Raw genomic sequence first — 22,103 nt, 5'->3', positions numbered from 1 at the left:
CCAGAAGCGGCACTCAGAGCCCTCTCTGTGGGCACGCGCGCCATCACCCCAGTCCTAGGTCTTCAGCTGGGTTTTATAAAACCTTTTCGCTTTAGGCCTCCGCCGCCGTGTACAAAAAAAAAAAAAAGTTCAGTCAATTTCAACTTCTCATGGGAAAAAAAAAGATCTTGCAAAGTTGGAATTGATTGATTGAACTTTTTAGTGCCACCCAGTCTGCTGTTACCACCGCAGCCACGCCCACCCAATGGGTCACACCCACCCAGCACCCAATGAGGCATAAGTGGGTTTTGGGTTGCAGTTTGGGCACTTGGTCTCTAAAAGGTTCGCCATCACTGCCCTATCCTATCACTCGCGTGCCCTTTTCATGTTGTTTTTCCCCCCCACAAGGCATGAAAAACATTGCCTATTTATAAAGGATCCTCTGCGGAAATGTCAATACCACAAATTCTGGAGAATGCAGAAAAGAGATTGGGGACAGATATAGGCTGCCCAATCCTGATCTAGAAGCATCCACTCATGCTTTTGAGGATCTAACGGGCCAAGACTTTGTTGACCCATCTCTTCCTGTCTAGTTCAGTTTTTAATAGTTTTTGGAAGGCTAACAACATGGGGGGCTAGAGGGATTTTTCCTGAGGCTGGTCTATAATGGAGTTGCAGCCACTGAAAAACTGTGCCTGGAGTCCTCAGCCTTCTTCGTTTTGCAGAATTGTGGGGCCATAACAAGTTCTCTGAAAGAACTTGGAGAAGGGATTGGTGCAGGTAAAAAAAAAAAAAATCTTCCTATGTTACAGTGGAAGATTAAAGAAGCATCCGGGGTTATCTCTGCCTGAAATGAAACTCTTCCACAAAAGGGTAGGGAGATTATTTGCTTTTAAAACAAACTGAATTGCACCTCTGGAATCTGCATTCCTCTCGACAAGAGATTTGAAGAGCTGTCAGGACCAAAGGTGGGCTGTACGCGAACGAGCACGAGGCGTGGCAGCCCTAATTCCGCCGGGAGTGAATTCCTTCCACAGGCGGCAGTTGGGGTGGGACGGGGCTTCTTCACTGGGGAAATGAAAAAGAAACATCTGTCGCCGTGGTTCGGGCAAGAAAAGGGCGTCGATCTTCCCCAGAGATTCCAAAGTGTGAAATCGTCCCCTCCCCTCCCGCGCTTAGACAATGCCTGGGCGCGTGGCCTCCGCTCTTTTCCCCAGGCTGGCGGAGAAAGAAAACCTCCTTCCCACCCGCTGAATATTCATCGCTATTTTGCATGGCTTGCCCCCACCTCCCGACGGCCATTTGTAGCCGAAGCGGGGGCTGCTGTCGCTTTCACTCTGTGCGAGGCCGCCGCGCAGGAAAGGAGGAGGAGGAGGAGGAGTCTGGAGCCGCCTTCGAGTCGCGGAGTCGGCTTCTTCGCCCCTCCTTTCGCTACTGTTCGCTCGACGCTCAGAAGCGGCTGGGCCTGCGGTTCTCGCGGCTGGCAAGCTGCGCCCAGCGAATCCACTGCCCGGACACAGAAGGAGCCGCGAACCCGGCAGCGCTGCGCCTCGCTCGCCTCTCCTAGCCTGGGCTCTTCCTCGATGGCCGCGGGCTGCAGGGACGGCCCGGGGCAGGAAAAGTACCGGCTGGTTGTGGTGGGCGGCGGCGGAGTGGGCAAGTCTGCGCTCACTATCCAGTTCATCCAGGTGAGAGGCCCGGAATGGGGCGGCGGCGGCGGCGGTGGTGTCAGTTTTCTCGTCTTCCTCGGCGCTCTGCTAAGGGTGGGGCCCAGAGGAACGGCCAGGCGCCTGGAGCCCCTTCCTCTTCGTCTGTCCTGGCTTCGCTGCTGGAGGGTAGTTGGGCACCTCCTCGGGAGGTGCCCTCGCCCCATAGCGAGAGCAGCGCGCGCTCCGGGGAGAGGCTTCGAGGCCTGGAGGGGCCCTTCTCTGCTTGGAAGCGGGAGAAACCTGGCGCCTAACCTCGGGAATGTTCTGTCTGGATGCCGAGGGGGTTCCCTGGTAGTCTGCCTGGGCGCTCTTTTTTGTCTAAGAGGTATCCGACCTTCGCTGCCGGCTTTTGCGGGACTGACGGGAGCTCCAGGCTGGGTTGAGCCGAGCGCCTTGTAAACCCATAATTTGCCTCATCGCTGTTGTGTGCAACCGAGCTCCAGCTTTCTGGACGCAGCACCGCTCGGGGCTGCCTCGCTTCGCTCCCTTCCTTAGCCATAAGGTCCGCGGAAGCCGGCGCTCGCTGGAGTTGCAGGCTGGTCGCTTCTGGTGCGATGAAAGCGGGACTCTCCGATGCCTTTCAACAGGTTCCCTCGATCGCTCTCCGGAACCCAGCAGCGTCCGGCCGCCCTCGTTGTATTTATCATCTATTTCAGTTACTTTTATCCCGCTTCGATCCATTCCGACCCTCTGCTCGCATCATGGCTGACCAACCACCGTGCAATACTTCCACGGCGATACCCGATGTTTAAACTTCATAAAGTTTGAGATCTTTTACGGTTAATTTCTTTTATCGAAAACGCTGCGCAGCGGCTTTTCATAAGTACGGTGTCATCTGTTTAACCTAATGCACTGTATAAACTTGTTTCCTTTTTGCTAACCGCTGCCCTTCGTGTTAACTATATTGTGGGGAGGGGACTGTGTTCCCTCACCCGCTTCCCGACAAGCTTTTGTGAAACTTTAATCTTGGGTCTTGGAGCAGATGAAGACTGTTACAACTGAGCAGCCTGAATAGAAAACGCAAATCCAGCTGAAGGCATTCTAAAGGGAAAGAGGCTCCAGTTTGTAACAGCTGTTAGTCTCTTATTTAGCACCATTTTTGGATTCCTCTTTCTTTACTCTGTGGTCATTTTAAAAACTTGTTCTAAGGGAAGCCGGGGCCTTTAGCCTGTTCTGGAGGTGGGGGAAATATTTGATAAACAATTTATTTTTAAAAGTTTTGCATTGGCCTTGATAGCATTCATAAAGCCTGTAAACTGTTGCTGCATTTTAAGACAACAAGCTTATATATTCTTTCCATGGAATCCTCCCAACTGAACACATTGTTACTTGCATTTAAACCTAAGCATGCCCAGAATTGAGTTGTTACTGTATCTGGTGACTCTTGAGTTCTGGCTCTCTACTGATGTCATTTTGGATGCCAGACTAATAAAGCTGAAAATGAAAGGCCAGGCAGCATCGAAAAAGTATCCATTTACATTTGAGTCCTGGTTTGAATTAAAGGACTGTTTATGGCTATCCACGCATAGACTGGATTTGTTTATCACGCTGAATGTTTGCTGTCTTCCATTGTCATGTGGCAGCAAAGAGCCGAATAGTTTGGCGTCTCTGAAATACTGGGATTAGAATTATTATAATCCTATTTTGTTAATCTTATCAGTGGATCTTTACCGATGGATGGAGATAATTAGTTTATCCCTGCATGGCTGAAGCTATAGTTTACATTCAGGCAGGCTGTGTTTAGATGGTGCTGTCTGGATGCTGACTATGGCTAGATAGTTTTATTGTACAGAAGGATCGTCTTGATAATCTTTTGTAGCGCAGATTTATTGATGTGGCATTGTAAAGCTGCATGGTAGAAGCTTTTGTGAGCTTAGGATCTGGCCTGCTAAGCAAACTTTCATCTCATGAGGCCCCAAAGACAGAAATACATAGAAGGGAAGCAGTGTTTCATTTGTCCTCAGCAAAGTGATTCTGTATAGAGATCAGTGAGTAGCAATGGCAAGAGATTAGAAAGGGATTTAAACCGGGGTGAGCCCCTGTCTGCGCCTACTGTACATGGTTGCCTCAAAGAGTTTTTGAAGCTCTTAAAGCTGAAAGATTACTGTAGGTTTGAAGGCCAAAAAGAACATTTTGCTCTACTACACACTGTTATATGACACATAGTTTGTTTTAATGTACATTTTCTCATCTAGTGAGAAGAATGTAGGTGCAATCAGTTACAAATTTGCAGGTATATTCAGCTGCCATCCGCTTGCTATGCCAACTGTCCATCCTGTTCTTTCCTTATTGCTCTTGAGTGTTGTGCTTTGATGGATGCTGCAAACCCATCAAAGCAATCTTTTTTTCCCCTCCGTCCACTGAGAACCTACCTGAGGAGCTCATCCTGCTTGTTTTCTTTTGTGCCAGCAGCCCAAACCATCTGCCTTCTTCCATGCTACCTTAAGCAAGCTGGATGCACACTTGGTTGCTTCTTTGCCAAGTTCTCCTGCTTCTCTGAAAAGAAATGTTTGGTTTCTTACCATGGAAATTTAGAAATTCAGGAAACTACGATAGGATAAAGGAGCAACCCGAGTCCTGAAATAAATATGCTTCAATTAATTTTAGATAAAAGCGGAGGTGTACCATCTCTTCTGTCACTGAATTTGCTTGGGGATGGTGTATTTTTAGGATATACTCTTAAGCCTGCAAATAGAAAAAAAACTAGTTTATGGGGGTGGGTTCTGGAGAGAAACCAAGATAGAATCCTCTTGATACATAGTATTCCATGTCATACTTCATTCTCTTGTTTGGTTGCATATATATTTTGTTTTACATTTGGTCATAAAAGACCTAAGCTGTATCTGAAGCAGAATTCTAGAATCAGGTTGTGTCATTTACTATCTGAGAAACAGATCACAAAGCCATTATTTAGTCAAGTTTCTTTGGCTCAGCATGATCGAAATAAAATACCTAGGGAACTACAGTACATCCTCTCCTCCCCACCCCTCCTCTCTCCTCTCCTCTCCTCCCCACCCCTCCTCTCTCCTCTCCTCCCCACACTTCACCCTCCCCTTTACTGGAATCAAGGTATATATGTTTGATGCTGTCTTATCTTCTGTTCCATTGAAATGTCTAATCTGCTATCAGCATTTATTAAGATACATGTGACTCCAGATAGACGTTAATAACTAAATAGGTTATGTTTGCCAAATTAATAATTGACTTTAAATTACCTAAGAAGATGGGAAGATGTATTTTGCTAGATTAACTTTACCCAGTTGGGACTATATTGAACAGTTTTCCTTCTGGATAAAATTGTTTGTTTTTCTTTCATTGTTACATCTGAATGATAAGCAGACTTGTTCTTATTGGGCTTCAGTACACATCTCTTGTCAGCTGTGCAGACTTTGCAAAAATTTCTTTTAGGCAAAGATCACTGGTTTCAAATTTGCTTTGTCTTACTTTAGAAAGTTAATGCTGTTGACAACATTTGCTGTCTAGACTTGAGCTTAGTTTACTTCATTGATTTTATCGTTGACATAATTTTAGCAACACATAATTGAAATGGAAGGAGTCATTTCGTGTGCCGTATCTTTTGGTGTGCGGCAGGTCAGTTGCTGCTTCCACTGGGAAGCGAGTAGAGATAATACAGTTCAGGCATTTATTGGAGGAGCTTCAGCATCAATTATATATTGAACCCCATGAGCAGATTTGAGTCTGAACACTGTTCTGAAGATGTGTGGCACACTGCAATTGTGCCCAATTTTGTAAAATCTGACTATAGTGTGGCGTGGCTTATGAAGAACAACAAAGAAATCTGTAATGCCAATATATAATATATTGTATACAGAGGCAAAAAGGAACTTTAGAATACACAGGGATGCATACCGTCTGCAACTTCTTAAAGCAAAGATGGTTTTTCCAGAAATTGCAGGGCAGCTACAGAGGTGAGTTGCATCATCATGGAGAAAGACACAGTTAGCTTAATGAGTTGCAGGCAGATGCCAGGTTGGTGCCCTCATATTTTCTGTTTTGGCCTTGAATCTAAAGTCTGTATTCGTGTCAGAGCACATACAAAGCTGATCACAGCCCGAATATATAACTAAAATAAATGTTTTGAATATATTTACACCGTTTCTATGATATCTTAGTTATTAAACTTCTTTCTTGCTATAGAAATTTAATTGCTCAGTTGTGTTTATAAAAGGCAACCCAGGTCTTTTAGATGGAGACTAAATAAAATGCGGCTACAAAAAAGCAATATTGGAGGATTATAAAAAGAAATTAAAATATATTTTTAACGATAATATAGGCAAAGGCACTAAGAATGGTTTAGGATACAAATAAGCTTTTATTGGAAGTTATTTTATACAATAAATTACAGTAAATTCAAGAAGAATTAAAGAAATTCCTCAAGAAGATTAATATTTCCTAGAAGTTTAAGCTGTTACAATGCCAGTTATCTATGTTAACAGTAAGAGAAATGGAAATAAAAATGAATTATGCAAAACAAACAGATTTTGAATTTGCAAGTCAACCAGGGTATTGGTTGGCATATAAATTATGAAAAGAAAAAAGAAAGAAAATGATATTGAAATTACAAGAGGGAGATATTGTATTAGTAATATAACCATACAGAAAGCATGTTGTCAATATTATTCTAATTTTTATAAAGAAAGTGACATCTCTTTAGAGAAAATAGATGAATATTCAAAGTTTAGTGAAGATTGCAGAGGAATAGAGACAAATTATGAATAGGCATATAACAATAACACAAGTTTCTGAAACTGTAAAAAAGATTAAACCAGGAAAGATGCCCGGACTCGACCCACTATCAGGTATTTATTACAGACGTCTTAAGGATAAACTTTTACAATCTCTACAAGACACAATGAATTCTATCTTACAGAGAGGAAAGGTGCCGGGACTTGGAAAGAAGCTAATATAGCATTAATACCTAAAGAGGGACAAGATTGAAATTTAACAAAAAACTATAGTTTGATATCACTATTGAATAATGATTATAAATTGTTCATGATTCTAGCTGATAGATTGAAAATAATTATGCAAGATTTTATTCATGAGGATCAGTGTTGTTGTTTTTTACCTAAAAGATAATTAAAGAACAGTGTTAGAAATGTGTTGGACATTTTGGAATACTTAGAGCAACCTAATGAAAAACAAGCCACACTAATCTTCTTGGATGCAGAAAAGGCCTTTGACAATTTCAGTTAGCCCTTTTTTTGTTCAAGGTATTGGAAGATGTGAATTTTGGTGTACTTCTTACCATGCTTGATGGACTTGTAAAAAAGCCAGAAAGTTTTGGATTCAGATACATACGCTAATGCAGAGCACTTTAAAAATTAATATACAATTGAAACCGAAGGCTTTCATTTTGTACTGATAGGTGAACAGTTCTAAAAAAAGTCATGGAACTTTGGTTTTATGCATGACAATTGCGGTGAGATTATGGAAAGATTTGGAATTATCCACAATGGAGGAATGGATGGTGAAGATGATGGAATTTGTGGAAAATGGCCAAGCTGACTTAGTTGATTAAACAGAAGACTTTATCTACATCTATTGCTGACTGGAAAACTCTCAGGGACTTTTTACATGAAAGGGGGGGGGGAATGAACTTACGATGTATGGTTATGATGATAGGGTAGATTATAGGAAAAAAAACCCTGAGTAATACTGCAATCATAGAGCAAGAGGTAAATTTATTACTGTATTTATAACTGCTGTGAAGAAAATTGGAAGCTACCTCTTTGTGTTTTCTTTGCTTCTGGACCCTTACCTTTTTCTTGCTTTATATTAATTTCTGTTCTTTTTTATTTTCTTTCATAAAAGTTTTAATGAAATTATACTAAAAAAGAAATTAATTGCTCAGTAACAATTAAAAATATGGGAAAATGTGTGGTAACTGAGTCAGGTCTAAACAGTAGCTTCATGACAGTAGCAGAGAATTCTAGATCAAAGTTAGTGTGTTAATAGGCTTTTTAATTATGCCAACTATTTCCACAATCCATTCATTGTCTCCACACAAAACCCTTCATAATTGACATAGAAACACAATAAAACATTCATTTAATTTTAGCAATAAAGTGGGGTCTTTTTAAAGGCTAAATAAAGTTATTGCTATTATATAAACCAGCCCCAGTTCTATTCTGAACAACTGGGGGTGGGAAGGAGAATTGCTATCATCTTTCTGGCAGGGAAAGAATGATCTGATTGTACGAGAGTTCTTAGGAATGTCTAAAATTAAGTAGTATTAGATGCATGTTACAGTATCTTTAACAGTGCAAGGACTGTTTGCCATATCTCTGTTACTCAATGCGGGGATAGGTGAAGTGTTTTCAGTCTATGAATTCTTGCACTATTTCAAACTTAAACTGCTTTGTTTTCATTTATTATGCTGCTGTGCTCATAATAATGCTCTCCTTTGTTTTCAACTTATACTGGCCATCCTGAATCAAAGTCCTCCTCCTTTTATGATGGAATAGATCAAGATACGTTTATTGTGTAGCTTGATTAAGCAACAGTAGCAGGGAGACATATTTAAAGGACTGTGGCAAACAGTAGTGTTTACAATGGGATCAGCTTTAAATCAGGAGCAAGACTATTCTCCAAGTGTGCATACCAACATAGTCACTAGACACAATGGGAAGAGCAATAACACAGAGATATTATGATATATTAACTTGCTTGGATTGTTGTCTTTTATTTTTTTTATGTCATTTCAGTCATTAATTCTAATTAGGAATTGTAAATGGACTATTGACTGATGAGGAAATACAGAAAAAATAATTTTCTGGATGTAAGTAATTCTTATCTTTTCTGCTTCCAAACAAAACATCAATAACAGTCAAATATGCCCCAGTTTGGATATCTGAAAAAGAAATGCTACATTAAACACGGGTAAGATAAGGTTAGTTATTTCAGCAGGGAGATGAGGATGGGAACAAAGCAGTTTATATGCTGAACTCATTGAAGAATCTGATCTTAGCCAATTGCTTGGAAAAGTGACCTGAATAAATTGCTTTTGCCTGAAATAAGGTAGAAATGAGCTCCTTTGTGATTTTACTATATAACAAGAGCAGCTGCTGTCACAGAGCTTTCTCCAGCTGTCACACACCAGCCTTTCACAGTATAACTCTGCATTATCTTCCAATTTAACCCTCTTAACATTTGTGCTTCTCTGCTTAGAAGAACGGAGTATAGTGGAATTACTGCATCTGTAGACTACTAAAACTCCCCGTATTTGTCTGTCTGTAACCTTCAGTTAGCCAAAATGGTGCAACAATTTGAATCAATGTATCTCAAGCAGCTAACTTAAAGAACGTGTACAAGACTTAAGACCCACTACTCTAGTGGAATTGAAATTTCAAAGATCTTCAGACCAGTTGTGTTGGCAAAGTTATGGCTGCTGCAGTGCTGCCATACTGCCACAGTCAGATGCAATCATGTGATAGTGATTTCCATGCTTCCTGCCAGCTTCCCACAAGCAAAGCAAAAGGGAAAGCTGGCAGAAAATTGGAAATTGCTTTTGCTCCCACTGATTTTTTTTTTTTTTTTTTGCCCTCCTGGCAAAGTAATACCAGTACCATTCAGAAAAAAAAATAATGTTAATTCTGGTCACATTACACTGCACTACCTTTTTCTCAAAGAATGACCCAACAGATCATAAGTTGTCTAGTAGTTTTTTTTAAACCTGTTAACAGCAACTTACTTTTTACTTATTTTACACACAAAATTTGAAGAGCAGCCTTAAGTTTTTCCCATAAACACATATGTTACTATATGTTTCATTTTTTTTTAACAATCTAAAGGTACCGGTAATTGATTTAACTTCATAAGCATTTTAGCTTATTTTAGTGGGGATATGGTTGTGTAATTGCAGCAAACCTGCCTTTGCCAGCATTAAGTTCATTCTCAGAATATGGAAGGCGAAGATCTTTATTATGGGGGAAGGACAGCATAATTCAGAATAAGCCATTATTCATTAAACTTTTGGAGAGTTGATAATTTATGTGGATGGTTCATAATATAAATAAAGTGATGTGCAAAAAATGGGGTAATAGAAGTTTAAGGATGTTGTATATCTTAGATATTTTCCTTTTTTGCCTGTTCATTAAAAAACAATTGTTTACAGTGTCATTCAATATTTTGGATTGCATATTTGACAGACAGCCTATTGGGATCCTTAAATTAAAACAACACATTTCATGGGCAATCAGAATCCCAAAATTGTATAATATAGCGTTTATCCAAAAATTACATAATACAGCCTTTTACCAACAGTACAATTGAGAACTGTATATATGGATCTGATTGGGGTAAATTGTAGCGTTAACACAGAAATATGATTTATATTTCTTTTACTTACTCTGCTTATAACACATGGTCTTATTATTGTCCTATATTTTATACTTTGATTTTTTTTTACTTTATCTGAATTCTGAACACATTGATTTGCTGTACACATTAACTTAAATAGCACCATATTTCCCAATATGAATAGATTTTAGTGAAATTACAGGATATGCCAATTTTTAAAATTTTAAAAGTCAAGCTCCAAAAGTGGCTTGTTTTTTTCTTAGTAAAATTGCTTTTCCAAGCAAGAAAAAAAGAATGCTTATTCCTCTTACATCCCCAATCCTAATAGATATGACTATTTTTTAAAAAAACCTTCATTTTTGTTGCAGTTATATTTTTGTTTTCACAACAGCTTCTGACAGGTACTTTGATAATCTGTGCTCACTTTTTTCCATTAAAATAGGAATTTAAAATACTAAAACATTACACAATGTGTATGTGATGGTGATGGGAAGACAGCAGAAACTGGTACCTCTATATCACACTGAAATTGTAAAACTCTTAAATGGATAAATATATCGAGAAAGAAACCACTTGAAACTGAGAAATGTTTTATTGTCAATATTTCGATAAGGCTGATGCAAATACATTAACAATTGCAACAAATATAGAAATAATACACAAATGGAGATACACTTTGACATTTAGGATTTCTAAGAGATATACAGGAAGAGGACAGGAAGACCTGGAGGAACATTGTCCATGGGGTCGCGATGGGTCGGACACGACTTTGCAATTAACAACAACAACAAAGAGATATACAAATAGATAGGAGGAAACAATTTTATTTTGGGGAGAATTGATAACTGTTTGAATTGATAAGTATTGATATTGGGTGTTGAAAATGCTTAATTTTCAACAATTTAAAACCAGGACTCTTTTTCATTGGGCTGGTATTTAAGCTGTTTTTGAGGTTTTTACACTTTTCTTTCTGTATGTGTTTAGTAGGGTAGAATAAAGGAAGTGGTGAACAAAGTGTTTAAGACCTGACTTTACCAAAAAGAAAAAAAAGAAGAACCACGTACCCTAAAGTAGAATATGAATGTATGATATACGCTCTTAAAATAACACTGTGGCAAATGGCTTAATAAATAAAACCATACACACATTTGTATACATGGGTTTGTATCTCACATGTTCATATTCTCTCTCTCTCTCTCTCTCTCTCTCTCTCTTTCTCTCTCTCTCCCTCCCTCCCTCCCTCCCTCCCTCTCTCTCTCTCTCACACACACATACACATACACACACAGCGTATATACAGATTCAGCTACTACTATTTAATATAAAGACTACAATTTTATCATTTTGACAGTGAAAAAGTGAATAATAAGCAGTTCCCTTTTCATCTAATTGAAAAAAAATAGCAAAAATGCAGAATAAATTCTAAATATATCAAAGGAAACATTCTAATATAAAGATCACATATTTTATAAATTTCTGGAAGAATAAATTGGCATATAATTTATTTCTGTTAGCTGACTTGGAAAGTAATGAAGGGTGAATTTCCTATGCTAACCTGATGCAAATTTGACAGTTCAAAGAGTCACATATCATAGGGATAGGATATCAAAATATCCAAAATCTGGTTCAATCCAGGGATATATCTGTGAATATAATGCATATACATTTTAAAGTATCTATATTTCCTATCTATATTCAAGGATAAACTGACCCTTGAACCAAAATACCCCTCCCCAAAAATAAAAAATTGCAAGTGAGTGGAGCATTTTTCATATTTTGGATAACAAAGAGGTTGGCTTATCTGTGGATGGGCTTATATGCAAGTATGTATTGTAAATAACCAAAGGAGAGCCACAACTACATCTTTCCCCATCAGACATGGCATAATGCACTCTAGTAGCCACAGGGACTTTCTTGAAAGAACTCCATTTAATGCATGTTAATGTGATATTTGACCTACAAAAATCCAGATGGCATCAGAAGGAAATAGCATCAATATTTCATGTCAAGTTGTAATTTGGATGTTTGCAACCCCAATGCAGGAGCCTTATCTAAGGGCTGCGCATTATTGCAAAGTCTGTCTACTTCAGGACTTTTTCAGATAATAGTGTTTATCCTCATGGAACCACAGCATTTATCCAAATAGAGGAGGCCAGCTGTCACAGTACTTTTAACAAGTGGCCTATAATTACTGCAAACCTGCTGTTAGATAGGACAGTTCTTTTCTTAAGAGAAGTGGGGAAGGAGCCTGATTTGAAAAGAGGTTGGGTTCCAGTCATATTGAGTAAGATTTCATCCTAAATCTTTACAGTGCGAAAGAAGTTGAATTTCCTCATAATATGTTAAAATACTTTTCTGAAATACAACTCATTCCCTTTTGTGGAACTTTAAAAAGAAAGAACTTTTGAATATGTCATGGCTAAAAGATGTATTTACCACAAACACCAGCACGCTTATAGGAATTTTGTGATGGTCAGTTAGGGTAGAAGAAAATGCCATAAAAATGGCTCATCAGATAGAAATGCCAAGGCAACATTAAATGATAACTTGATAGTCTGAATCACTGGATCCAAATATGAGGTACATAAGACACTTCAGAAATGTAGGATGATGATAATGTGCCATCATCTGAGCAACCACATATATAGATTTTCTCCATGACAATCTGTCCATAACCTGGTCTTTCAGGTCTTCAAACAATGTACTCTTTGCCATTGTAACTGAGTCCATCCACCTTACTGCAGAGGTCATCTTTTCTTTCCTTCCATAGGAATGCAGGACCTTTATATAAAATCAAAATTTGGGGGTTTCCAACATTTGGAGAGAAGTGGGTTACAGAACGTTAATAACTGATATACCTTGAGATAAAGCCTGTTCCTTCTGCCTCAGTTTGAGCTACCAAATGGCACATTGACTTACAACAGAGTGGAAGTGGCACATTTTCTTACTAAGAGACTGGATTCTATAAGCTGTGAGCAAATTAATTTTCTGTTCCTTGCATAGATCTTTCCTGTTCTCTACAAACAGCTTTTGAGTGCATTTTCAAGAGTAATATGTGGCAGGATTACACAGGTTTACTATCAAATCCTTGGATAATATTAGCATAATTTATTATCCTTATCATGAAAAAACGTATGAAAGTGGTTTGCAGACATTGTTTCTTGTCAGACAATACAGAAAGCTTCCACGTAAGCTTCTCTTAAGGACATAAATGCAACCTTTGTGAGTAGGGGTACTTTCTAATTCAAGGATCATTTGTGACAGGATAAGGATCTTGAAGTAAATTAATAACTGGACTATATGAGCTAAGCTTATTTTACGAAGCATCTTGTCTTCTTTAAAACTAGCAAGCCAGCAAAATAGGAGTGAGATGTATTATCTCCTTAAAACCTTTTTCTGGAGTTCAGAAACTGATATAATGCTCCAATGCACAAAATTGCAATTTAGTGAATTCTTTTTATTTGCCAAAAAAAGGCAAAAAAGCTTTTATTTTGCAAATAAAAAGAAAGTGGCTTAAGAACTCAAATTGCTTGACAGAAATATTGCATACACATCCTGTATATCCTTTTATTTTTAAAAAAACAAAGCAACCTCAAATACTTATATAGAAAGTAAAAATGCTAAAAGTGTAGTTGGGAAGAACTACATTTCACACACCATTTTTTTTCTTGTGTCAAGTTTGCTTTAAAATTACTTTTAATAAAATAGTTTAAGTTCTAGTTTCAACTTACCTGTACATATAGCCAGTTAGGAAGGTCCTCTGTGATAACACTTAGCTGCCCAAGAAATTTATTTAAGCTTACAAGCCATTGATATCTTAAGTCTGCTCTTTTCTTCTTTACTCTCAACTATTAATATTTTCCTCTTCCTTTCCCTCCCCTCCATTTATTTTACTCTAAATCAGTGGTTCTCAACCTGTGGATCGGGACCCCATTTGGGGTCGAACGACCATTTCACGGGGGTCGCCAAACAATGCAGTCTGACATTTTTTTCCCCTTTTCCTTAGCTGTGCTACTCCCTTTTATTCCATTGGCTTTTGAAAGCCAATAGAATAGACTCTCTGGAATAGAGTCTAATTCTGTTGGCTTTCAAAAGCCAATAGGAATTGTCCAGGCTGTCTCTGCCCTGCTGAGCCCACCAAAAGTCCCATTCTGCAAATGGTGCTGCACCAGTTGAGTAGTCCTCGACTTACGACCGGTTGAGCAGTCCTCGACTTACGACCGGTTGGGGGTCGCAGCATTAAAAAGGTTGAGAACCACTGCTCTAAATCAAGTTAGTTCCAAATGTGCCTAGGAAGTCAAAATACCATTGAGTTGGTTCCACTGGTGATGAAACTTATAAAACAGATATTCTGCTTTAAATAGTCATCTTCTCCAATTTAGAAGGTTGCTTTGTTTTGATGCTTGGATCTGAAATGGGAATAAGTAAATAGTGTTTGGGGAAATTACAAATATCAGTTCATTTTTATGAGAGTGGAATGAAATTCATATGAAAGTTATATTTTCTATGCTCGGGTGAAGTTTGGCAAGCTTCATAGGATTAAGAAGAGGCATTATCTTAAAAAATGAGGATGCCCCTTCTGAATGCAATGGAGCTGATTGTCAGAAGTTAAAGTATAAAAGAGTAACACAGTGGTCTTTTCTATAAAATAATTTGTGTGGAAATATAAATTATAAAATGGTATTAAACTACTTTTTAGGATATAAGGCTGCATGACTATTGCTTAAAATGGTAGAATTAATTTTTTTCCCTCAGTCCTCAGCCTTGCAAAACTGGACCTTTGTGGTAGTTCAAAACAGAATGCTTCCAATTCACCTCCATAAAGGTGGACTTAATTCTAAATTCTACTCTGAATTACATTGTTCCATCCTTACAATCTGGGCATTGAGTGAGTCTATTGCAAACCCTATCAAACATTAATTAACTACAGCATAGGGCAGGGGTCTTCAAACTTGGCCCTTTTATGACTTGTGGACTTCAGCTCCCAGATTTCCTGAGCCACAAGTCATAAAAGGGCCAAGTTTGAAGACTCCTGGCACAGGGCTTGTAGACAGAGTCTTACTGTCATTAGCAAAGCTTGTTCTGTTGTTAGATCTTATTTTGTTATGTATAAATGTATTTATCTTTGTATTTGGCTAGATGTAAGAATCCATTTTTGTTATACTTATTTACAGTACCTAGCTGATGTTAGCTGATCTCAGAAGCATTGGCTGATCTCAGAAATTAAGTAGGTTTTACCTTGGTTAGTATTTGGGTGGGAAACCACCTAGGAATTCCAGGACTGACAGCTAGACAGGGAAGTTGAAACTAAGCTTGATAGTGGTATTCACTTCCATAGTGAATGGTCACCAGGAGTTGAATTAGATTTCAGGGTGTTTTAATTCATGGAATTACTGTTTTTCTACAGCCTGGAATTAATGATCCAAAAATTTTACGTAACTGTGAGAGATGGAAATTGGAATTTGTTAGCAAATGATTCTTATTTGTTTCAAATATGTCCAAACTTAGAGTCTTCAGTATGTACCTTCTTAAATATGCAGGTTACTCTTCATTTTATGTTGCAAACATGGAAGCTTTATGACCATGAAATTCAAAACTTAAGAATCCTGCTGAGAACAACTGTGGTATTTGGTCTGCTTTTCTTTCCCATTCAGATAGCCAACATTGCTTCATTGTTATCTCTGTTTTAGAAGGCAGTTTATTTGTAACCTGAGAACAACTGTTATGCAAAGAACAAGGCATGAAAATTAGTTGGGATGAAAGATATCAAGGGGAAGCACCTTTCTGGAAACCCCCTGCAGTTAGTGCATATGTAAGTTTGTACCTAAGTGTGTATATTCTTATTTATTTATATTTAAATGATCTGAATTTTATTTTGATTTTATGGTACATGTTTTCTCATGCAGCCTTGAGTTAAAGATCAACTCTTAGTGACTTCACAGATATAGTCCAACTCTTGGTGACTTCACAGATACATCCAAGTAGATTTTTTGCAATAGTATGGAAGTGGTTTGCCGTTGCTTTCTTCAGAATCATTTTTTCCCCTCCAAGTTCCTTTTCTGGCCTATAGACTTTATGTTCCCCAAATTCATGTTTTGAAAAGCAAGTTTCTTATTCTTAATTAGTGTTCAAAGATCTAATGTTATTTCTTTTTTGTTGTAGATCTTGTAGATATATTTGCTATTCTGCCCCACTGCATTGCAGTGGTTAGCATGGTTGCGAAATAGTGTGTGCCTTCTAGTGAATGTTGGCTCCTGGTGACTGACTGGCAAGTCCTTACAGCTTTTTTGGTGAGGCTTGGGACTCCTGATTTCTAGTCTGATGCCTGAATTACTACACCAATAGAAGTTATTTTAAATTTGGAGGGTAGGGGATAGGGATAGATGGAAATTATTGCTATATTTGTCTTGCTTCAATGTTGCCCCTCAGTAAATTGGATGGTGGGCATGATTAGTCAAAGCCAGGTTATCTTAAGTATTTTGCCCTGATGTAAATTAATGATTAACATTGTTCCAACATCTAAACAGCGTCCAACCTGATTTGCTGATCTAATCATTAGCAGCTAAAGATTAACCGAGCTGTCTTGTGTATGTGCTGTATGTGAAAACTGTGATGTTATCTGGAGTATGACTACCTTTTTCTCTTTTCCTTTGGGATATGATACGCAATGGGAAGGAATTTCCCAGTCTAACGAGAGGTGCTTTGAATGTATTCTTCTCATGTTCTTTGCTTGATATAGGGCAGGGGTAGGCAACCTTGGCTCTTTTATGACTTATGGACTTCAACTCCCAGAATTTCTGAGTCGGCATGGCTGGTTCAGGAATTCTGGGAGATGAAGTCCACAAATCATCAAAAAGCCAAGGTTGCCTACCCCTGATCTAGGGCTATCATATCTGAGTTTGGAAAATAGCCATTTCATCCCTAGATGGCAGCAAAAAAGATAGAATTTTCTTACTTTTTGCTGCCATCTAGTGGTGAAATTGATTTTTGCAGCTTAGATACAGGATAAATATAAAGTATCATCACTTTTCCACTTATTGTGTCCGCAGATAGCTGCCCTGTTCTAAGTGACACAAGTCTTCCTGGGTGACACAAGCCCTCTTGCAGGGGCATGTGAAGGAATTTGCTCAGTCAGACAAAGTCACTCAGATTTGTTCTCAGTTGGGTGCCAACTTTGTTACAGAGCAGGGGTGTCAAACTGCCGGCTGGTGGGCCAGTTTCATCATACCAAAGCCGTGCCCACCTCATCGCCGGCAATGCAAAAAGAATTGCGATATATCGCGACACATCGCAAGATGTGGCGAGTTTGACACCCATGTTATAGAGCTATTAGAGGAGGGTAGGGAGGAGTCTTGCCCTATTATCTGGGAACGGATTGAAATTGTCGGAAAGTGGACAGGGTCCTTGAGGCTGTGAGCTCAGCCCCTTCTAGCCTGATAAAGCAGCCTGTTTATCATGCAGTGGGTTCTGATGATGGTTAATTCTTTCTTGAGTAATGGGGTTGTTCCTTCCCCTCTTAAGGAAGCTTTGATTCACCTCCTCCTCATAAAGCTTTCAGTAGACCCCCCACTATACTGGATAATTTTTGTCCAGAATCTAACATCCCTTTTTTGGGGGGAAGGTATACTGAGAAGATGATTCCACGACAGCTTCAAAGGACCTTGGATGAAGTGGATCATCTAGATCCCTTTCAGTAGGATTCAGAGTTGGGCATGGGATGGAGATGGCATTGGTTGTGCTTTTGGATGATCTCTGGCAAGGGCAGGATGGGGGTCATTCTGCAGCTTTCAATACCTGACGAATTAAGCATTACTGTGAATGTCTCCCCCTGGAGCCTGGAGAGCTCTGAGGCTCTGGAGGGAGAACAACAGGCTTCCGCTGAACCCTTGAAAGACTGAATAGCCTTGAGTTTTGGGGTCTTCCAGTTCTAGGAACATGCCATACTTGGTATTGGATAGGGTGCCACTGCCCCAGGCGGAATCTAATCTGCAGTATTACATCATCCTGGATTCATGTCTCCTGCTTGAAGAGCAAATAGTAGTCATGGCTAAGAAGGCCTTTGCACAGCTTTGTGTAGTGTGCCAGCTGTGGCACTTCCTGGGTTAGAGAGCGATGTTCATTGTCACTCTTGCTCTAGGAGGTAATTGGAGTTCTAGCTTGAGCTGGTGCAAAATGTACTGGCGTGGGCCTTGGAATGGCACATATTATATCTCTGCTCTGTGAGCTGCTTTGGTTGCCATTGTGCTGGTGGATCTCATTCAAGGTGCTGGTTTTGATCTTAAAAAGCTCTTACGGCCTGGATCGGGTTTCCTGAGGGACCATCTCCCCCCATCTAGTTTGTCAACCAGATCTGATAGAGAAGGCATGCCATAAGTCTTGTCTATTGGGGAATTACACCTGGCTGGTCCTAGGAGGTAAGCATTTCTCTGCTGTGGCACCTGCATTATGGAATCTTCTCCCCCAGAAGTGAGTTTAGCTCCATTCCTTTCAATGTGGCTAGAGATCCCAGGGGACCAGGGACCTCCTGTGATAGCTCCCTTATTAAGGCTTTTCTGCTTTTAAATAGCTTTTCTCATTTTTTTTTAATGATGGCTGCGTTTATACATTGATTAGCTTTTCTTTTTAATTCACTGGGGTAAGCCACCCTCATTCCATGCTTTTGTGAGATTGGCAGCAATATAAATATGATAAATAAATCATAAAATAGAAACCACACATGGCAAGAACATGCATTTATTTGAATATTAAATGGTAAACATTAGCAGGTGTGAAATGCAATGTTACTTTGTCTTAGGCAACGTGCTTCTTAATACTAGTTGCTGGGAATAAAAATAAGATAATTGCTGGCAGATTTCCATAGGTATCTGGTTAGTCATTGTGGGAAACAAGGTCTAAAGTTTTGTAGATCTGGGGCCTGATTCAGCAGAGTTCCTCTCATTGTCTAACTTTTTTGGGGGGGGGGGGAATGTGGCTACATTTCTTTATTCAGTGATGAATAATATGGAATCTGAAACTTCTGCCCAAAGCATCCATTCTTTCAGTTTCTTGCCTGATGCTACCCATTGCAAAACTCTTAGAAATGAATACACCTCCTAATAGAAATATTTCATGTTGGGTTGTTAGAATATAGTAACATTTGGAATAATCCAAGATCTAGAACTAATTTTTTTTTGCCCCCTTTTCTTTCTCTTTTGCCTTTTACTCTGTAAACCAAATACTGAACTATTTTTAAATAGCGTCCAACAAGCGGAGCAGCAATATTTATTTAGTAAAAGCTTTTAAAATTTCAAAACAGTGTTGGTAATGCATCCTAGATTTATAAGGTTTAAAAATCAGAGAAAATTTGAAAGTAGTATTTTCCATATCTTTTGGGATAAAAACTAAACAAATACTTTTGCTTTGTTTATTAGAAGAGAAAGAAATCAGGACTTCAGGGAATCTTAACCAGAGGCTGTCCAGCTTACCATTCAGAGAATTCCATCTCTTAATGTCCTGTATATAATGTTAATTACTTTTTCTGATGGTCTTAGTGCCAAATTAATGCTGTTAATGGATAAGAACATGTGTTATGAGAATTACTCTAAAACTCCAGTTCCAGAGTATATTGGTCCTAATTTCACTTATGTAGAGGGAATATTTTGTTAAATAAGTGCCTTGGACTGAAAAGGAATCACTTTATTTAGATCTTGGAGAAAATCCATTCCTTAAAATAGTTGACTTATTCCTTTAGAAAAATGAAATTATGCCAAAAGGTCCCAAAAGTTAATTTCAAACATAAAAGCTTTAGGATAAAAAAAGGATAAAATTGTTGATGCATGTCCAGTTCTGAAAGCACTTTCTCTCAATTGCCAACAGTTTAGCTGCTCTTAAGAAAAGAAGACAATAATCTACACTACATATAAGTGAATTTTTGTGTGTTTTTCTTTTGTTTTATAATTGCTCCATTAGCTTAACTAGAAATTGCACAATAATATAAGTTCCAAAAATAGAGATTTGGATATGAAGACAAAAAAGTACAAATTGTCAAGTCGTCCTTTTTGATGCTCCAAAAATAGCTGGCAAGCAGGAACGAGAGACAAATGGCAGTTTTAATCACTCCGTACAACGATAAATTCAGTACTGGGAGTAAATTGCTCCCAGTACCTTACATAAGCCACACACGCATTCCCCACCCTCACCAGACCTGCCCCACCCCTCAAGTCACCATCCGGTCTGCAGGAAGAAAAGCCGGCCAACCAGAATGTCCGGTTCTGAGATCCTCTCATTGGCCCTGTGTGACGTCAGCCTGGCTTCCGTTCCTCGCACAGAACAGCTGGCAACACATTGTCTAGGCTCTGTGCCTATCAGTCGCACAGCGTCTCAGCCTGCTTTCGGCCATGGAGGCCAATGGCAGACAGACTCCTCCCTGCCAGTAAGTGTCGACCCCGCGAGGCACTCAGTGACGGCAATGGCGAAGGGCTGCAAGGACGCGGCGGAGCATGCGAGGGGCTGCTGAGTGGTGACGGAGCAGCGCCGAGCTGCCCTTCTGCCCAGACAGGTCAGCCTCGTGTGGCTCGACATGCGGCTCCGTCTACCAGGGTTCCTCCTGGAAGGTAACCAGAACAGTATAAGTAATCACGTACCCCTGTGGCCACAGCTGCCGACCAACCGTCTGGCCTCCCAGGATACTTCAGATGGTATTTCCTGACCAAATGGGGGGGGGCTGAACGTCGGCATCTTTCACCCATGACGCTTCTGACAAAGAGTACCCTTCCAGAGAATGAGATAGTATAGATCACCCCGTTTAAATCGTGAATCAAGGATTTCCTGGACCTCATATTGGTCATGCACAACGGGGCCCGGGGCTTTGGATAGGCGGTCACGGGATATCTCCTCTACTGGTTTCAACAGGCTGCTGTGGAACACTGGGTATATCTCACACAGAAACCGAGGTAAGTGTAGACGCACCGCCACCGGTTGATGACTTGTGCGATCCGGAAAGGGTCTATATATTTTAGTGCCAGCTTTTTACATGGCACCCGGAGTCGTATGTACTTTGTAGATAAATAGACCAGGTCGCCCACCTGGAATGGTTTCTGGGCCCTCCGTTTCTTGTCTGCCTGCACCTTAGTAGTATCACTTGCTTTTTCTAGGGCCTTCCCAACTATGCCCCACAGCCCGCTCACTCGGGCCAACCATTCACTGGGCTGACAAGATGAGGACCTCTCTGAGCTACACTCCAGTATAGGGACATAGTCCCTGCCATATACCACCTGGAAGGGGGTGAAACCGATGCTACTGTGCATGGTATTGTTGTACGCCACCTCGGCGAACACCACCAGATCTACCCAATCTGAGGTAGATCTTGTTGGTGGGAAACATAGCTCCGGAAATATCGCTCCACTGCGGCATTCGCCCATTCTGCAGCTCCATTGGTACTAGGGTGGTATGCTGAACTGAGTCCTTGGGAAGATCCGAGAAAGCGAACAAACTCGCACCAAAAGCGAGCCGTGAACTGAACCCCCTGGTCCAAGATAATCCGATGCGGCGCCCCATGTAGACGGTGGATTTGTGTTAGGAACAGTCGGGCCAATCTCCGAGCCGATGGCAACCCCTTACAAGGGATGAAGTGGGCTTGCTTGGAGAACAGGTCCACTAGAGTCCAGATTACTGTATAACCCAGCTTTCCAGCAGCTCCACAATAAAATCCATTGATATATCCTGCCATGGTTTGCTTGGGTCAGCTACCGATTGCAGCAACCCCAGGGGCTTTCCCATGTGAAGCTTTGAAGTGGCACATACCGGGCAGCCTTTGACATATGTTTCAACGTCCATCCTCATTCGGGGCCACCAAAACTGATGCCTGGCCAAATGTAAGGTTTTAAGAAAACCAAAGCGGCCCGCCTGATTCGCATTGTGACAACGGTGGAAAATTCGGGACCACAGTGTCAATGGGACATCCAGTTTACTGCCATGCCAAGCCAGCCCATCTCGCTTTGTAAGCAAACCTGGATTATCTTATAACTGTGGATCATCCAGGAGAGCTGCTTTTAGTTCGTTTTCAAGATTGGTTGTCACCAAACAGGAGACTGCTTTTGCTTCATTCTGGCTATA

At 40.1% G+C, this 22,103-nt stretch overlaps 1 protein-coding gene across 1 annotated transcript in view; it reads left to right on the top strand.

Moving 5' to 3' along the window:
- The first annotated feature begins 1,040 nt into the window (after window positions 1-1,040).
- RRAS2 (RAS related 2) overlaps window positions 1,041-22,103 on the top strand; it is a 54,021-nt gene continuing 32,958 nt past the window's right edge. The window contains exon 1 of the mRNA XM_039344575.1: window positions 1,041-1,667. Coding sequence (XP_039200509.1) covers window positions 1,056-1,667 — 612 coding nt within the window. The 5' untranslated portion in view covers window positions 1,041-1,055. The remainder of the gene's footprint in view (window positions 1,668-22,103) is intronic.

This window comes from Crotalus tigris, unplaced genomic scaffold (genome assembly GCF_016545835.1).
Source record: "Crotalus tigris isolate CLP2741 ecotype Arizona unplaced genomic scaffold, ASM1654583v1 scf7180000017933.3771270, whole genome shotgun sequence".
NCBI classification, from domain to species: Eukaryota; Metazoa; Chordata; class Lepidosauria; order Squamata; family Viperidae; genus Crotalus; species Crotalus tigris.
The sequence above is the reverse complement of the archived record's forward strand: the minus strand, read 5'-3'. Positions and strand labels throughout refer to the sequence as shown.